Source organism: Colias eurytheme, chromosome 6, assembly GCF_061535395.1.
Source record: "Colias eurytheme isolate Ceu_HAF_F1 chromosome 6, ilColEury1 Martin Lab GWU primary, whole genome shotgun sequence".
Taxonomy (NCBI): Eukaryota; Metazoa; Arthropoda; class Insecta; order Lepidoptera; family Pieridae; genus Colias; species Colias eurytheme.
In genome coordinates this window covers 5649860-5669114 of record NC_142985.1, presented here as the reverse complement: position 1 = coordinate 5669114, position 19255 = coordinate 5649860, and the positions used below count along the sequence as shown (strand labels likewise).

At 35.7% G+C, this 19255-nt stretch overlaps 1 protein-coding gene across 1 annotated transcript in view; it reads right to left on the bottom strand.

Moving 5' to 3' along the window:
- Positions 1-286: 286 nt before the first annotated feature.
- The window catches only part of Lpin (phosphatidate phosphatase LPIN), a 43714-nt gene continuing 24745 nt past the window's right edge, over positions 287-19255 (bottom strand). Inside the window, exons 3-16 of the mRNA XM_090102700.1 lie at positions 18926-19158; positions 17908-18381; positions 17512-17607; positions 16312-16694; positions 15171-15309; positions 13636-13828; positions 12672-12793; positions 10994-11211; positions 10343-10449; positions 8644-8792; positions 4796-4934; positions 4112-4327; positions 3687-3790; positions 287-1527 (exon numbers count right to left, since the gene is read on the bottom strand). Coding sequence (XP_089958826.1) covers positions 1380-1527; positions 3687-3790; positions 4112-4327; positions 4796-4934; positions 8644-8792; positions 10343-10449; positions 10994-11211; positions 12672-12793; positions 13636-13828; positions 15171-15309; positions 16312-16694; positions 17512-17607; positions 17908-18381; positions 18926-19158 — 2721 coding nt within the window. The 3' untranslated portion in view covers positions 287-1379. The remainder of the gene's footprint in view (positions 1528-3686; positions 3791-4111; positions 4328-4795; positions 4935-8643; positions 8793-10342; positions 10450-10993; positions 11212-12671; positions 12794-13635; positions 13829-15170; positions 15310-16311; positions 16695-17511; positions 17608-17907; positions 18382-18925; positions 19159-19255) is intronic.

The window sequence follows — 19255 nt, the reverse complement described above, 5'->3', positions numbered from 1 at the left end:
ATCATCAATGGCTTTGCCTGAGTGGGACAAATTTGAAATGTGCACTTGTGTTTTACATTAACATAACTTATATATAAATAGGTAATCACAGTACAAAAGTAAAGCATTGCTTCATCATCTGACGACATCACAGCTCATACACCCAGCAAAATATAACAATTTCATAGCGACTATGTTACAGTCTTTGAGATGCATATTATGACATTTATCTACGTTCCTTCTACAAAACGTTATTTAAATTTTAATTATAAGATACACACAAAGTGACGACATTAATTTATTTTAAAAGTTCTACACATCGAACATCTACGCGATATTTGCGTTTATTCGCTTACATAGCAGTGCTTGCATGAAAACTATGAACGTTACGCCACAAGAATATTTCTATTCAACTATTTGTAAAACTACGTATTGGTTACATACATGGTACATTACACAAAAATTGCATTAAAAAGTCTATCCATTTAGAATGTCTTTCAATTAAATTACCTTGTTTAACTAAATATAGCATAATATTAATAGTATGAGTTAGTTCGAAGCGACTCTAATTGAGTGACATTCAAGCCGAGATCACCCTTATATCACAGCCTGCTAAGAATAATCAGCTATGAATGAATTCTAGGTTTATCAAAAACGTCATTAGAATTCTAAAGGCGCCGGTTCTTTTGTAGAATATATCAGTATTTGTCAAAGTACTCTGGTAGAAAAAATATAAGTTTACCTATTTCCAGCGTTTATACTATTATAGCCCAAGGTCTGTTTAGGAACTAATTACTAAAGGTACTAGATAAGGTAATGAGTAATTTTGCAATTCGTATTTTATTACTACAATCAAATTATTAACATTGTTTTCTGGGACACGCTTATATATTTCAATCAAAATTTCTAGAAATGCAATCGTAAAACTAGTAGTAACTCTACAAGTTTAATTACGTCGACTTTATAATTTTCGTAATAGGAACTAAATATTTAATTCAACAGAAAAGCTGAGTTTATGTTTGGTATGTATTGAGTTTATCATTTCACATTATATGCACAGATCAGACCCTAATATTACTAATTAATCTATAGCCTTGAATTGTTATATCGCCAAACGTCTATTTAATTCTATTTTACCCGGTATATAAATCCATAAATGACACATTTGTAATAATTGTACTGTAAGAGCTATTGCGAGCTGCTCACAAACAAGTGACATATTTTGCCTTTCACAAACAAAATTAGAACTTACATCAAAACTTATCATGTTCCATCCGCTTCCAACAAATTTACAACATAACCAGATAAATTGAGCTGAAAATTCAAAATCAGATACAAAATCGCTCCTGGCAATTCCTTTATTGCACAAATCCATGTTTATTATATTTCTTATACAGTATTTATGTCTTAGTAGGTGTTGTTGTAATAGCGGGTAGTATAATGTCGGGCAGCGGCTCACGCCAGTACACCGCCTGCGAGAACTCGTCGGTCGGCTCGCACAGCACTGGCGGGAACACTTGGTCCACTAGCACACTCATGTGCGAGTACCTGGGGAATAGTGAATACACACTTATTACAAAGATACATATCTTAATCTTAATACTATTATAAAGGCGAAAGTTTGTAAGTATGAATGTTTGTTACTCTTTCACGTAAATACTACTGAACCGATTACAATGAAATTAAGCACACATATAGAGGGTAACTTGGATTAACACATAGGATAGGTTTTATCCCGGAAATCCCACGGGAACGGGTTTTTCTTTAAAAACGCGGGCGAAGCCGCGGGCGGAAAGCTAGTGGTAATAATACGAAGGTAATTAGGTTGTATTTAAATTTTAAATATGTATGTGTAAGATTAAACAATTTTAAGGGGGGGAATTTGTGTATCAAATATATTTTCGCTCGGTAAAAATAAGATGGATCAAAGAATATCAATTATAAATTATAATGTAAATTCACATGTTTTTATTTTGTATATTATATGCATTAAAATATAAATGTTACGACAAGATATTGTTATCGTTATCCTTATGAGTAATTATTGTATCCGGTTAGATAATATTTTTCGAGATTCAGGTGATATTGATAGAAGAGACAGTGTAATGCCGGGTCCAGACTGGTGAAACGTAACATGCAATGTAACATGCAATGAAAGAATTCACCGTCCACATTGCTGCAATGTATCATGAAAGGTAACACACTTTGCAATTTCTCATAGTTTGGACGTCTTGCGCGCGCGAATTGTGCATTACACGCGCATGCTACGAGCATTACAAGCCGCGCGCGGAGCGATCCGAAATTTGTCGGTTTTTCGACGAACACAAAGGGGCAAGGAACACGACTACGGGAGGTTCGTAGTGAATGCGCGTTATGAGCGCGCTATGCGTCCACACCAGCAGCGAACATGCAATGAAAGGCAGAATGTTACATTGCATGTTACGTTTCACCAGTCTGGACCCGGCATAAGAGAGATATGTTTGTCAAATGTCTTAATGAATAAAGAAGAAAAATGACACAATATAAAATACACAAAGAACAAAACTGAAGAATTAACAATGAGAATAATGTTTTTAAGTGTTAGTGTTAAAAATGTCGCGCCGTTATTATAATATGAAGAACCACCCAACTTGTTTAGTTTATATCCAACACCTATATCATGATTCATCTACATAATATCTACTATAATTATTATTTTTCGATGAATAATTCTAAAGATTTATTATTAAAGATATCCTGTAGATTTTGCATACCTATTCATTATTCATCAATTTTCACAAAATTAATAACGCAATAATAAAAATAAGTATGTACTTATGCACATATTTATCGATAATTGGAAATACGTGAATTGATTACAATATGTTATAGCCTTTAGAAAACACAAAAGACAATTTACAAATAATTTACTGCTTCTGAAAAACATCGATACTGTCGCGATTAAGTATATCTGTGGTTGTTGTATAGGACAATATAAGACAAATATAGCACTTAAAATATTCGATAAGACTACGACACTTTCACAAGATTTATTTCAACATACAAATGACATGATCGTCGATTGTTAATTCAGTTAAGACAGTAAAGGCGGTCACAAACAATTCAATTTCGAATGCCAATTTCTATATTACCGAGTCCAATCGGTATTGGCACTCTTATTGAGAAGTCTGTTTTGTTAGAGCAATGGAAAATTAATGTTTATGCGCGGTCCGAGTGTGACAAGCCCCTAAACATGCCATATGGCTTACCATAACAGTCACGTGCTTTTTCCTTTTAATCAAAATAAATTTAATTATTATTCGCGCTAGCTAACATTATCGCTTTTCAACGGCGGGAAGAAATCATCGACCATGTCACTTTGCACGTGGTAACTGAAATAGAAATATGTATTAAATTTACATGAGCGTGTGAGTAGTTAGTGTTTAATAGTTGCTTATATACACGTGTGTGAGTAACAAATGAATGTTTAGATAAGATAAGCTGTTTTCGCCGAATTTCAAATTTTCTAGAGTACGTGATTCAATTAAGTCGAACGCAAAATTGTAACGTTGACTTTCGATAATTGTTATTATCGCTTAAACGACAAAGAGATAATAAATGTTTTGTCTTTTACATTATAAGTGAACTGAATATTATTAATCACTGATTGCTCTACAAAACCCAAATGTTCGATGATTCACGGTTTATGAAATGGTGTGAATACATACGTGGATTGGAATGTCTGCGTCAGTTCATGTTTGAGTTCGCCCTTGTAGTTGATTGTGAATATCCTCACTATGGGAATGCCGACAGCTTGGTACGCCCACACGTCCTGCGAAAATTATCAAATTATATTGATTTTAAAACTAATGAAACCAGCTTTATGTGACAATATTTGTTTAAGATACTCGCGAATGCAATATATCAAATTAAATTCATCGCTTTGATTTCATTTCATTGATTGCATTAGACACACCTGACCACATTTAATTTTTTGTATACCAACTCCTTTATTTTTTAGTGCAAACGTTGAATAAGTGTATTTTCTTTCTAAAGTGAAACTTCCAATAATAGCACACATTCATATAAAATATGCTTGACACCCTGTTTCTCGCTTATTTCATAACCCAATAACCTTAAAAAAAACACTTACATTAACTCTATTTCCATATCCAGCATAGAAGGGGTTAGATCCGGTGGGGAAAAGCGCTTTAATATCAGCGAGGCATTGAATCTTAAACTCTTCCGGTTTCTTCTCAATGACTTCTCTATGGAAGGCTCGTAATAACGACGTAGGGTTGAGTAGTAAGGGCCCGTCGGGTAGACACACCTCGCCTTGCTTTATCGAGCGCAGGTATTCTCTGGTAACCTGTAATTATATATCAATATTAAAGAAAAACTTGATTATGATATTATTGTTTGTTTTTATGGTTTAAATTAATAGAGAAGTTTTATTTTATTGCATAGGTACTAACTTTCCACCCGCGGTTTGCGAGCGAATAGTCACAGAGAATTCCCTTGAAAATTAGATATTTTATCGCGGTAAACACTAGCCTCATAATTATCTACAGACGCAAAAATCTTATCATAAAATCGCTCCATAGCGACGTGAAACAAAGACAAACAAATACAATAAAGTTCGGATGTTAGAAAAGATTGAGTAGGACAGTAGTAAGATTTTTCCTTATAATATAAAGCTAACGAAAAGTACAAGTCAAATTTCATACTTTTTTTTGATTTATCAAAAGCTATGCATATCATAATTAATAAATATCAGAATTTTCTAAAAATGAATCAAAATCATTCATAAAAAAGTATAAATTGAATGTATATTCACCCCAGCTTGTCCAATAGCTCTCGCTGACAGGTAGAGTAGCTGGTAGCCATTGTTCTTGATTTTCGTGAACAGCTGAGCGACGCCTGACTGCGCCCAGTCCTTTCCGACCAAGGGGAAAATGTGACCTAATACGTCAGACCTGTAACAAGCATTGCATACTTATTTATTTAAGCACTTTATTGTACTACTTACATAAAATACAAAAAGAAGTCACAGAAGGCAGCCTTATCACATATGAGTAATTTCTTTCAAGCAACCAACTGAAGTATGATAACAAACTAGAAAAGGAAGAATAATGTAAAGTAAATAAACAATGTGTAAAAAATAGGCACTTATATATTTTACGTTTTATGCATGTTATTTATTGTCTATTGTAGAATGTATTTGACAAGTACATAATGGTTTATTATTATGAGGCACTTTATGGCTTATTTCTTGTATTTTTAAAGCCGTTAAAAACCATTTATGTTTTATTATTAAACAACTGTGTTATATGTACAAATGAATAAGAAACATCGCGGTGTTTGTGTTTTATCTATACTAATACATATTATAAAGCTGAAGAGTTTGTTTGTTTGAACGCGCTTATCTCAAGAACTACTGGTCCGATTTGAAAAATTATTTCGGTGATGGATAGCCCATTTATCGAGGATAGGCTATATTATATCATCACGCTAAGACCAACAGAAGTGGGGCCACGCGGGTGAAACCGCAGAGCGCAGCTAGTATTAATATATTTTTAACGTTGAATATGAATAATAATATTATGAAATATATACCAAATAAAAACAATGCGGTCACGGATTACGCATGTGCGGTGCTCTTATATTTTATCTGTGGTTTGAAATTCACGTTAGCAGCGCTACCGCAATAACATAAAACAATGCGACGTTATTGTTTACGTGACACACATATGTATTGTTCTCAATACATTGGTAATACACGATATCCTTATGTTTTTTGTCATATGAGAACAATAAAATGTTTAATTGTATTTTATTTATATTGGATCTTTTTATTGTTTTACAAATTTCTGAAAACAAAGAGAAATGGTACATGGACTCATTACAGTTTTATATTCCCTGATATCTGATTCAATGATTAAAAATAAAATTAATTATCGTTGTCTACACCCTCGCGGAGCAATCGGGTCCAGAGATACGTTATGGCAATAGTGAGTAAGGCACACGAACCAAAGCACTGAAACCTATTTGTCGCGCAAAAACCGACTGTCTGAACGTCGTCGCGAGCGTTACATGTCCACACATATAATTTGTTTTATATGACACCGTAGATTACTATACTCAAACTCAAACATTTATTTATTCAATTAGACTTCTTCTAGAAGCACTTTTGAAACGTCATTAAGTACATATTTTTAACATTAACCACCGATTCGGAAAGCAGTATCTACGGAGAAGAATCGGCAAGAAACTCCATAGTTGCTCTTTTTAATCATGTCAGATTTACAATTTTACAAATTACATATGTAATATCATAATATATTATTATAATATGCCAAAGAACTGTCCTGTGGTTTTTACGCGACAACCCTCCATGGGTTTTTATCGTCCATAAATTCCTTAATACTGTAATAGGCTCTCTGGACAAGTACATTTTTTATATAAGTTTTAAATTTAGAACTACTAAACTCTTTAATATTATGAGGAATTCTGTTGTAAAAGCGTATACCTTGGCCCATATACTCCATTGAAAAGTTACATTTGGGGTTGCATTTTTTAGAGGACGCAATTTTATTTTTTTGATGTGTAGGGGGGGTCAGTATGAAGCTATCACCAAGTTTGTGGGGTCGCCACCCTTGTCCCACGGCCGCCATCTTAAAAATAGCGCTTGATATGGTTTTTACGATATATCTCTTAAACTATTTATTTGATGAAAAACATTGAGTAACATTATTTGTTGCAAATTAAATTCTCTACAACTTTGGTCCAGTAACTTTTTGTCGTAGAACTAAAAATAAAAAAGTTATAAGCGAAAATGTTCAGAAATTAGAGATATTTATATTTTTCAATAAAACTTTTTTTTATAATTTTACGAACAAATGATATCAGACCATTTTTGTAGATTGTTTTTCGAGGAACAACTTTTACATACAACATTTTGTCATTAAGTAAATAGCTAAGGTTTTACAGCGCTCCGAAGTGAGTACTAATTTTCAGTACTCTGATCTATACAGTATACTTATATTATGTGTGTAAATAATAATTTGTCATCAGTAATTGTTTTTTTTTGTTATTAAGCATAATAATTTTAATAATTAATTTTGGAATATCATTAATAATTAATTATTGAATCTTTTCCCCACCACCCAAGAGATAGAGTCTGGATGCGCGTTTTTTTTACGTCGAAAAGCAGGGCTGAAATGTTCTGCAGTGTGCTTCCATTGTTGTGGAGTCTGGGAAAAGAGCCAATAGCCAATATATTATGTATAGTTACTACTGAAAAATAGTACTCACTTCTGAGCGCTGTAAAACCTTAGCTATTGACGTAATGAAAAGATGTTGTAGGTAAAAGTTGTTCCTCGAAAAACAATATACAAAAATGGTCTGATATCATTTCTTCGTAAAATTATAAAAAAAAGTTTTATTGAAAAATATGAACATCTCTAATTTCTGAACATTTTCGCTTATAACTTTTTTATTTATAGTTCTACGACAAAAAGTTACTGGACCAAAGTTATAGATAATTTAATTTGCAACAAATAATTTTAACAATATTTTTTTATCAAATAAATAGTATATGAGATATATCGTAAAAACCATTCTAACCGCTATTTTCAAGATGGCGGCCGTGGGACAAGGGTGGCGACCCCACAAACTTGGTTTTAGCTTCACACTGACCCCCCCTACATATCAAAAAAACAAAATTGCGTCCTCTAAAAAATGCAAGGTTAGGCCTAAAAAATGTAACATTTCAATGAACTAATAAATGAATTTTTAACTTTAGCTAGCCGAAAAAATGGCATTTCAATTTTATTTCTGTTTCTTGTGTCATAACAATGTCTATCTCCTACTTTTGTGTGTAAGTAAGCGTTATTGTGTACATATAAAATATTATTAAATATACTGCGACGGTACAGTAAGGATACCAGTATTCTTAAAGAGATCTCTTAGTGAGTCTCGAGCACGCAAATTATATATAGAGCGTATGGCTCTTTTCTGTAATATAAATATAGTTCCTATATCTGCAGCCCTGCCCCATAGCAGAATTCCATAGGACATTATGCTATGAAAGTAGCTAAAGTAAACCAATCTAGCCGTTTCTTCATCGGTGAGATGCCTAAATGCCTTATTCTTCTAACTGCATATGCAGCTGAGCTGAGCTTAGCAGCGGTGGTGGTAACATGGGCCCCCCATTGAAGTTATATACACGTTACTCTTGTCGAGACAAGTTCGGAAGACTTGTTAGGACAGAATACTTGTACCTAGCCACAGAATACATAATAGTAGCTAAACGCTACAGAACGGACACTCTCCGCCTCCCGCCAAAATTAAACACTTACCTCACCCCGCACGATCACGCAATAGATGGCCCTATTTTTCTGAAAGGACGATACGCAACGAAGATTGACAACATTAATCAAATTGATTTAAAGTAATTTACTATTTTGGATTTGTGATTATCGTTTTTCGTAGAAAATGGTTAGATATTGTGCTGTTTACGGATGCTTTTCATCAGAAAAACGCGAATTTTTTTTACGCTAGTCAAAAATGTGCCAACCATAAAGCATTAACACACACATTTGCAGTCTCTACAGTGTGACTGTCAAAACGATAATTTTGTATGGAGTGTCCGGGGTGTGACCTAGCTAAACAGTAAGCACTCACTTGGTGATGGTGCCGTCGATGTCGGATATGACGATCTTGTGGTCGTACCGCCAGCGGAACACGTTGCACTTGCAGCGCGTGGTGCCCTGGTACGCGGTCGTCACGCTGAACACCATCTCGTTCATGCCCTCAAGGAGGTTCAGCTTTTTCTGGTCATAAAAAGAAAATTGGTTGTTTGTAAAGTAGGTTTACTGCCGATAGTTGAACGTGACAACGTCCGATTGTGTTTCTTTGTTGCTCGTTCCGCGCTCTCGCTTGCACTTCAAGCCTTACATGGAACGCCTCAGAGCGAGGTAACGCCGCATGAGTCATGTTTTTTCGTGCGTGCAGCCGGCTCTATCGAATTATAAGACGTTGTCGCGTCAAAAAGGTACAGAGGGGATATTCATTAAACTTGTAATTTTTTGTAGTGAAACTTCTTTAGGCGCGTTGAGAGCAAAATTTCAAGGTCGCGTCATGGCAATACCCACCCGCCACGGAGTAAGGCGACGATTTTGGTATCTTTGTATCTTGCCAAAGAAGTTTCACTTATGACACGTGTGCTCGGGACACACAATCTATTTTTTGTATAATTATAGATTACTAGACAGAACATTTGTTTTGTTGCGACTTCGTATTTATCTTATTTACTGATAAATAATAACATAAGTAGGTATTTCCGATATCAACACCCAAATACAAACAGATTAAGAAAGAGGTTGTCTCAAATATTTAGATACGTGTATAATGTTTGCGTTCTTAGATCACGATATAACATTTATTTCATTAAAATCAAAATTTGTTTCGATTTCAAACAATCCAATATGTTTAAAAAATAGTATAAAGGGTTCGCTATACTTTTCAGGAATAAGAAATCGCATATTTACACAATAATATTTTTTTGAAGTACATAGTAATGTTTAATAAATGTATATTCAATAATAAATAGGGTTTGTCCCAAACTAAGGACAATATCGTCAAAGTAAACACAAGGACGCGATCAGCTGACGAACATTTACGCTTATCGCTTTATAAGCTTAATTATTTTTATAACAATACGATAAGACAAACATTCGATTCTCAATTATAATCATATGTTACGCAATGTACTTATTACTTATCTTAAAACTTTTATTATAAGAAATGTTTTCATTTGACGCATTAATGAAGCAGAGGTTGTTGATAAAAGGATAAAAATCAATACTATCAATCACCATTATGTAACACATGCTTAATTAATTTGTTTTCGCACGTATCCGGATTTGATAGCAAATAACATTTAAGTACATTTAAATAACATATATATACATAGTTAATACTGTATGAACCGGATTTATAACATAAGACATTAATTACTATAACATACTAGCTTTCCGCCCGCGGCTTCGCCCGCGTTTTCAGAGAAAACCCCGCATAGTTCCCTTTCCCGTGGGATTTCCGGGATAAAACCTATCCTATCTCTCAAGTTGGATCGAACTGCACATGGTTTTCGAATTTTATTATAATCGGGTAAGTGGTTTAGGAGTCCATTGAGGACAAACATTGTGACACGAGATTTATATATATTAAGATAATACTAGCTTCCCGGCCTGCGCTTCGTCCACTTTGTCTAAAACTTAATACATAATATACTAAAAACTTCCTTGAGAATCACTATCTATTAAAAACAACCGCATCAAAATCAACTTTGTTTTATAGTACATTCAATAAAGGTTCTTACAATTTGTTCAGACGACAGACGCAATGTTTTGCGGAATGTGGAAGGTCGTCGAGAGCCCTGTTGTGTGTCTTGATCGGAATCCGACGAGCTTTGGTCATGACGATCACCTGAGAAAAAAATAATCACATAACAATGATAATTTTTTCGAAAAATCTGTAATAACAATATTATAAAAGTGACGAGTATGTTTGTTTGTTTGCTTGTATGCGCGAATATCAAGAACCGAATGATGAATGGATGATGAGAATGGTCCGAATTGAAACAATATTTCAGTGTTAGATAGATCATTTACGCACGCTAAGACCAATAGGAGCGTAACAAAGCGGGTACAACCGCGGGGTACAGCTTGTAAAGCTAGAAAAAACGTATTTAATAACTATTATTGTAAAACGATTGCAGAGAGAAATCTATGATCTTATATAAACAGCATAACTTTAAAGTTAGCAATATGACTTGGCAAAAGCAACTCTAAAAACATCACATGTCATTATATTGTTATTCTAGACATGATGAAAATAACAACATAAAATAATAATGATTAACCAGATTACAATGATGGCTTGAGATTGCAAAATAATTTATTGCATGAGGAGTGTTAAATAATTATATTACTATCATATATAATTTGATAGATAATAAATTAGTCATTACCTTGATTAAACATCGGTTTATCATCCAATAGTTCTTGATTAGCGCTACTTTCAATTAAATCATCGGGTTGTATTTCCTCAACAATATTGGTTTCTTCAAGGTTGTTTTCTTCGAGTTTTTCATCAGTGAAATGGTCCACTTGATCATGTCCCGTGGTTTCTATCTTCAATGGTGGTAATGACGCATTCTTTAACTCGTCTTTAGGCGATGGTTCAGTTCTAAAACAATATTTAATACGAGGTTAATTATAATAGCACATTATTTAATATTAATGAAGGAATTATATAGCAATTATTTCATTTTACCACGCTAAGATTAATGTAGCGATCATGAAATGGTTATAGGTTAAATATATTTTTTTGTAATCACGCAATGTACATCCGAGACATACCTATTGAAAAAAAAACTGGATTTAAGATTTTGAAAATAACTCGTCTTTGTTAATAGACTTCATCTATAAATACATAAAACTAGTCTTAATACATAATTTAATATTAATATGCTAATTTATACTGTTTACATGAAGAAACTTACGTTACAAGTCAGTTAATTGCTATAACATTTAATATTCAGCATATTTTAATTTTTTTAGCTATATGAATTATTCTGTTTCTTGCAATAGATAATTATTCGCATCTGCTACTTAGTAATTACTAAGTAGCAGATGCGAATCGATTTTATTAAATAACAAATCATGCGTGTTCCTAATGTTTTTGTAGATAAAATAGAAAACAGTAATGAGTCCATATCCAATCGTTGAGATAACGTCACACGCTGTATAACGTGCCGGAAAATGTGATAATATTAAAATAGGCTATCATTTGGCTCACCTCTCGGTCTGCGAGTTCGAGACAATTTCACTACAATACACGTGTCTTTGTGTGCTATACATCGTAAACTATGTGTACTTTTTTTGGCACAACGGCTTACGGATATAAAAAGTTTAAGAAATGTTGTTGTACTTTTTGTATTCGCTTATTTTTCTGAGTGACTCATCAATATTGTTGTAGTTTTTTGTATTCCTTTTTATCGAGCGTAAAAAATCAATATTCTTACTTTGATTTCATATTATATTTTCAGATTCGACGTGAAGTGTGGTCATTGGTCAGATATAAATTGTTATCAAGGTAGATTTATGAATTTATTTTCTAATTTTATTTATACACAATTTTAATAAATTTCAACACCGTCGTCTTTTTATACACTTTTAAACATTATAATAGAAAAAACAATGACGTCTAGCCCACGAAATATAATGTACTAGCTTTCCGCCCGCGGCTTCGCCCGCGTTTTCAAAGAAAAGCCCGCATAGTTCCCGTTCCCGTGGGATTTCCGGGTTAAACCTATCCTATGTGTTAATCCAAGTTACCCTATATATGTGTGCTAAATTTCATTGTAATCGGTTCAGTAGTATTTGCGTGAAAGAGTAACAAACATCCATACAAACTTTCGCCTTTATCTATACTAATATGTATTATAAAGAGGAAAGGTTTGTATGTATGTATGTATGTATGGTTTTCACGCATAAACTACTGGACCGATTTTGATGAAATTTGGCACAGATAATCTTTAGAACCTGAGAAAGAACATAGGCTACCTTTTATTGCGAAATATGTACCACGGGCGAAGCCGGGGCGGACCGCTAGTAATAGTAATAATAGGATAATAGGATACTGACCTCTTGGAATCGGAAGTGGATCTCCTCCAGTACCACCAGGAGTAAGACCTGGGCTTGGCTGCGTCTGCGCGCTGTAACTCGGGCACTTCTTTGTCGTCCTTCTCCAATGATTCCATGACACGCTATGGATTGACAAAATAAATGAATGCTGAGGAAAATAAGCAAATATTCGTGAAATAATTTGCTGTGGGAACATTTTAGGAAGTAGCTTATTCTTATTCAAAATATGTGAAAATACGTTTGTAAATTTTGACTATATTATTTCATTTACCAAATTAACATGTTGCGTTAGAAATAAATTTTTATCATACCAATTAGTGAACCTTTTCTTAACAAATAAATTGCGACATCTACTCACAGATGGCAGCGATCGTTTATATGTGAACAGCAAAAACAAAATCCTTTGGCAATTTTTCATAAAAATTGGTTGTCTGTAAAGTCGGTTTACTGACGATAGTAGAACGTGACAACGTCCGATTGTGCTTCTTTGTCGCTCGTCCCGCGCTCTCGCTTGCACTTCACGCCTTACATGGAACGCCTCAGAGCGAGGTAACGCCGCATGAGTCATGTTGTTCGTGCGTGCAGCCGGCTCTATCGAATTATAAGGCGTTGTCACGTCAATAATGTTACAAGTACGTGTATACGTGCACTCACCGCCGGCAGCGGGCGCCGGTACGCGAGCAGCGACAGCAGCAGCGGGCCGGCGCTGCGCCAGGGCAGGCGGCGGCCCGCCAGCCGCACCTCCAGCCGGCCCTCCGCCGCCAGCCGCCCGCCCGCCGCGCAGAACTAACGTGTATACGTGCACTCACCGCCGGCAGCGGGCGCCGGTACGCGAGCAGCGACAGCAGCAGCGGGCCGGCGCTGCGCCAGGGCAGGCGGCGGCCCGCCAGCCGCACCTCCAGCCGGCCCTCCGCCGCCAGCCGCCCGCCCGCCGCGCAGAACTAACGTGTATACGTGCACTCACCGCCGGCAGCGGGCGCCGGTACGCGAGCAGCGACAGCAGCAGCGGGCCGGCGCTGCGCCAGGGCAGGCGGCGGCCCGCCAGCCGCACCTCCAGCCGGCCCTCCGCCGCCAGCCGCCCGCCCGCCGCGCAGAACTCCTCGTACGACAGCGCGTGCGATACCGCGCCCTCCCGCGCGTACACCTCCACGCACCCCCTACGACAAACAATTTGTACGATTACTTCATCGTACAGACAATGCGACTTCCCAGAATATGACCCGCTGATGTCCCACCTTTCATTATAAAGAATTATTTTAACCCATTGAGCCCCAAGTGGCCCGATCGGTCCACGACACAATAGATTTTCTATTGTGTCTGTGGTTCCAGGGCCTGAGTTATTATTAACATACACATACTAGGTTAGTTTACGTTGTAATAAATACTAGATTTGCGTTCATGCATTGACGTACAATAAACAAGTCAATTAACAATCACGCTCAAAAATTGTCCAAAGCGAAACTCTGCCTACGCGTGTAGAGGCAGAGTTTTCTTTGAACATAACGGCTACGAAATAAGGTTCATTTCAATTTATGTTTAATTCTTCGTACGAGCGAGCGGCTGGCACATTTTTTACTTACTTATTATAGGCGTTGTGAGTACATAATATAGTTGTTTATTGTACGACAATGTATTCATCATAAACATTAAATTATCAAGAAAGTTGAATAAACTTGTTGAGCGCCATGTGTCGTGAGCCAATTGTAACTAGTGGAAACACGGCTTATTCGTTTCATCAGGAGATCGTTAAATTATAAGAATCGTAGAGACATGTCTTTTGTTACTAAATACTATGAAGTTAATGAATTTTTCTGTTTGGTTAAACGCGAATTATAAGTAATTACTATCCTTTTAAAAACCTTGTAAATTGTAATGTCTCGTTTCAACCAAAAAGAGCACACTAGCAATGATAAAAATGCAAATTACAAACGAAAATGCGAGCACATCTAGTTCATATCAAACAAAGAGTTTCATTATAATAATAATTATTCTAATCACCTATGCACTATTATTTTTACAATTTTGGAATTAAACCGGGTTTTAAGAAATTGTTTTCTCTACAATAGCGGTTAATCAGTATTAGAAAAAATAACCGGTAAAACACAAATGCCTATGCCATTTTTTACTAAAAATCATACTAACTTTGCACATAACTTCCCAAACCTTCGAAGCCACACAACCCAAATCATCCCACGATCTCAATAATTATTTTTTCGATAGAACAATGTTACAGTAAAAATCAAAATAATAAATTGGTTGTCTGTAAAGTCGGTTAACTGACGATAGTTGAACGTGACAACGTCCGATTGTGCTTCTTTGTCGCTCGTTCCGCGCTCTCGCTTGCACTTCAAGCCTTACACGGAACGCCTCAGAGCGAGGTAACGCCGCATGAGTCATGTTTTTTCGTGCGTGCAGCCGGCTCTATCGAACTATAAGACGTTGTCACGACAAAAAAAAAAATAAAGAAAATTAACATTTCTATGAATTACGAGTACTAACTTGGCAAGAAGTTTTTCATCGTCATCCGAGTCTAGCGCGGGCGGTTCGAGCGAGGCGGGCGAAGCGGGCGACTGCGGAAGCGACGGACCGTTGCCCGACTCGTACTCCTCCTCTGTGGGACATGGCGCGCCTGTTGTACCTGAACGGGATACATTACATTTAGGGCTGATTTTTCAATCCTTGGGGTTAAAACTTATTCATCGAATAACGTATTAAACTACCATTTCAAAAATGTATTCTAATTGTCCATATTTGACAGGTATTACACGAACATTTTAAAATGTCAATTTTAAAATGTTCGTGTAATACTTTATTGAACGGATAAATTTAACCAAGGATTGAAAAATCGGCCCTTATAAGCTTACTATTATGATAAAGCTCATATATGTAAGTACTAATTATGTTAACTAAAGCTGTTTAGCGTTTGGTCGAATTGGAAAATATGGGAGGAGCATTAACGAGGAAAGCTACAAATATTATAACATCACAATATGACTGTGACGAATAGAATAGCAATAAAAAAATATTACAGAATAGGAAAATTGTCCTCATGCAAACGAAGATGCGCGGATCGACAGTTTTTAATACACTATTTAAAACGATGAAAATAACAAAAACAAAAAAAAATAGTCAAAAAATTAATTAAAGTGACTTTGATTGGAGATATTGATATAGGTAGAAAATAACACAATAAAGGACAACATTTCTTAACTGGTTTGAGAATTAACATAAAAAATAAAACCACACATACTGGTGACGCACAAGGAGGATAACAAAAGAAAGATTCATGTTTGTAACCTGAATTCTCACTAAATTAAACGGTACCGTAATATTTGTTTGGTGGAAGGTATGTAAAATTGATTTATGTTAATTTCTTAAAAGTTCCACTAAAGAATACATCGCATGTCGTAATTTAAATTCCCAATGACGAGTAATTATGTTTTTTCTAGATAATTAACTATTCTCTACCTAGTATAATATTATTGTGTCATATTTTCCATTAGTGAATCACATATAGGTTTAACATGTTATATGTAATTAAAATGACCAATAATGTCATAAAACTCCTTTTATAGCACATAATTTATAACAAACGATTTATTTATTCCTGTAGATAGTGTCAGATACATAAATTACATACCCGTTCTGTATCGGCCCGCATGATGTTTCGGGAAGTAAATGTCCGGATCGACTTCTCCTTTGTCCAGATCGTCAAGATAGACGCCTTCTACGCCCGGTTCGGTGGCTTCCTTTGAGGAAATGAATCTGAACATTCCGCTGAGAACTCCTCGCCGGCCGTGTCTTTCCTCATCAGAACTGAGCGGTTCTGTGGGAGATGCTGGCTCTATTGGTGACACTGGAGAAGCTGGCGATTCTGGAGTCTCCACAACTTGAGTTCCTCTAATCGGTGGTTCCGGTAGTTCGCCCCAGCGCCAAGACTGGGACGACTTATCACCGGATGTGGTGCGCGCCAGTTCCACCTCCGTGTCCGATTGCACGGGCGTGCCGTGACGAGATCCTTTCCTGTACACCAAATTATCAACTCAATACTATGCCGATTATATACGAGCCACATTGCGCTATCTAATAATACATTGGGCGAAACTAACATTCTTTATTTTACATTCTTCTATTTTTTTTAGATTGTTATTGTAATCCAAGTGTCCGCATTCTTGCGTGTAAATCTTGATTTAAATTTTACGACTCTACTTGCTTTTACGGTGACATTTTCAGTTCAAGTATGTTAAGATATTTTTATTTTAGTATAGTAGGTAAAATACAATATGAATTTATTGTAAAAGTATGTATTTACCGTTTAAACGATAAAATTTTGTTATTACATATTAGGTACTTAACGCACTATAAGTCTAGACTGAAGACAGTTAAACACCTATTATTATTATTTTTAATATCAGGACAAGTTAATAAGAATTTTCTTTTCAAAAAATTTATCATTTATAATGACTATGAGTCAGTATGAACTTCGTACGTGCGAAAGCGTGACTACTGCCTAATTACGTATAAATATAATTATTATTTTCTACTTCAAGCGTGGTTACGTTACAAAATGCATTCTTTGAAAATCGTTAATTCAAACATATAGACAACACACGTGACTATTCAATGATACGAAATAAGGTTAACGTCCACTTGTCTAGATCGTTGTTCATAATCTATTTATGGAGTCTTAATTTAAAAGTACATTGCATCTGGCAGAAAAGTGGACGTACCCTCAATATGATTAATGTAAGGCACTATTATAGACTACAAGATAGTTATTGCATAAGACGTGAAACACTATTTACAGCAAGCGTTTATAAGATTTATGAATAATGTTTACGTATGTCTGGAGGCAGCGTGCACCTCGAACGCTGTATCAGACAACGCCAATGGTATGCGGTTTTCACCATTCAGCTTCATATTTGACATCTCTTCACTGCAACGAGATGCCGAGTTTAAGAATTTTCTCAAATTTCGATCAACAAACGTACAACGTATAGATTATTGTTTTCTTTGATCTCCTGCCAATATCCCTAATTATTAAGATTGGAATCGAGTTATAGCTGAACAGTAAATGTAAACATATAAATGACATTTTGTCGAAGTTCTGCAGCTTTAAAGAAGTAAACACTAAGACAGAATGCTACGTTTAGCATATTTAATTAATTAAATTTTGGGATTTGTGTGCTACTATAAATGGGTATAGAACAATGTATGAAATTAATATTTAACTTACTTGAGAGCTGCAGCTTCGGAGTCGCTAAAGAAATTAATATCGGTGGTATTTGGAATGGCGGTAGGCTGTGAGGCGCGCAGCTCCGAGCCGGTGACTTCAGACTGGCTTGAAATCGAGCTGGTAGAAGACTTCCTTTGATGTTTTTTCTTAGAGCTAACTTTCCGCGTTTTCTTCTTCTTCTTGCCATTTCCATTCTGTTTCGTATCTTCTTGGTTAGTGGGTATGACGTCGATAGGTCTAAAGTCATTGGTCTCGCTAATTTTTTGCACAGTTTGGCTCGCTTCAGTGCCGGCACCGAGCTGCGTCGCCGAAAATGTCTTTGGTTTGGAATCTGTCCAGTCAGTGGTTTCATTGAGACCATCCATCTCAAATAATGCTTCATTTTCGTCGTTTTTGTTATTGTCTTCTTTGGTATTTTTCTTTGAATGTTTACTTAAGTCAGGTTTCTGCATCGTTTTGCCGTCTGCAGTGTACCTGATTAAAATGTCATAAAATATATTATAACTTGGTTCATATAGGAAAACAGCTGTATAAATATGTATTAATATTTTTATAATGGGAATTCAAAATTCCATCTCTGTCATTTTTATTGTTGTTGTAGTTTTATTGTGGGTGCAAGAAATAGAAAGACAGTCTAGATAATTTAATTCAAGCTTAGTCAAATAATTAGAACTTACTGAGACAGCTTTCTATTACCACAAAAAAAGACTTTGGAGGGCAATGTCATTGCCTGCCATTCTAGTTATTGTGTGCACTCACGGTCCAAACATCGTATTCCTGCTTAACGGGCTATAAATTAACTTGACATACTTTCTATACCACTTTTTGCTCAAACTTATTAGCATTTTATAGTTGTATTTAATGCAATAAAGAAAATAAATTGATGTTCCGGATACACAGATGACAGACGTCTTTCAAGATCAATATCAATATTTATTTTTACACTAGACTAGAGACTAGTGACTGCACATTTTTACGTCTATCTGGGACATGAAAAGTATTAAGTGAATGAATTTACCTCCTTTTGGTATAATCAGATGCTTGTCCATGGTCGGGTTCCACAACGGACAGCGAGTTCCTACGGCGGGGTTCATAGAGATCGTCGAAACGATTGGCCGGTATTGGCGATGTGGCCAAGTGAGCCGAACATTCAGCCTCATCTTCACCGACTTCCATTACAAAGAACGCCTCACCAGATTCACCTAGCTTCATATGAATCGGGAGGGGCTCTCCGTTGAGCTCGAGGTCTACCTATACCCGAAAATTTTCAATTGTAATAGATATCATGTAAGTTGTAACTATTTAGTAATAAATAAAGATAGTATGCCTAATAACTTCTACATTCATT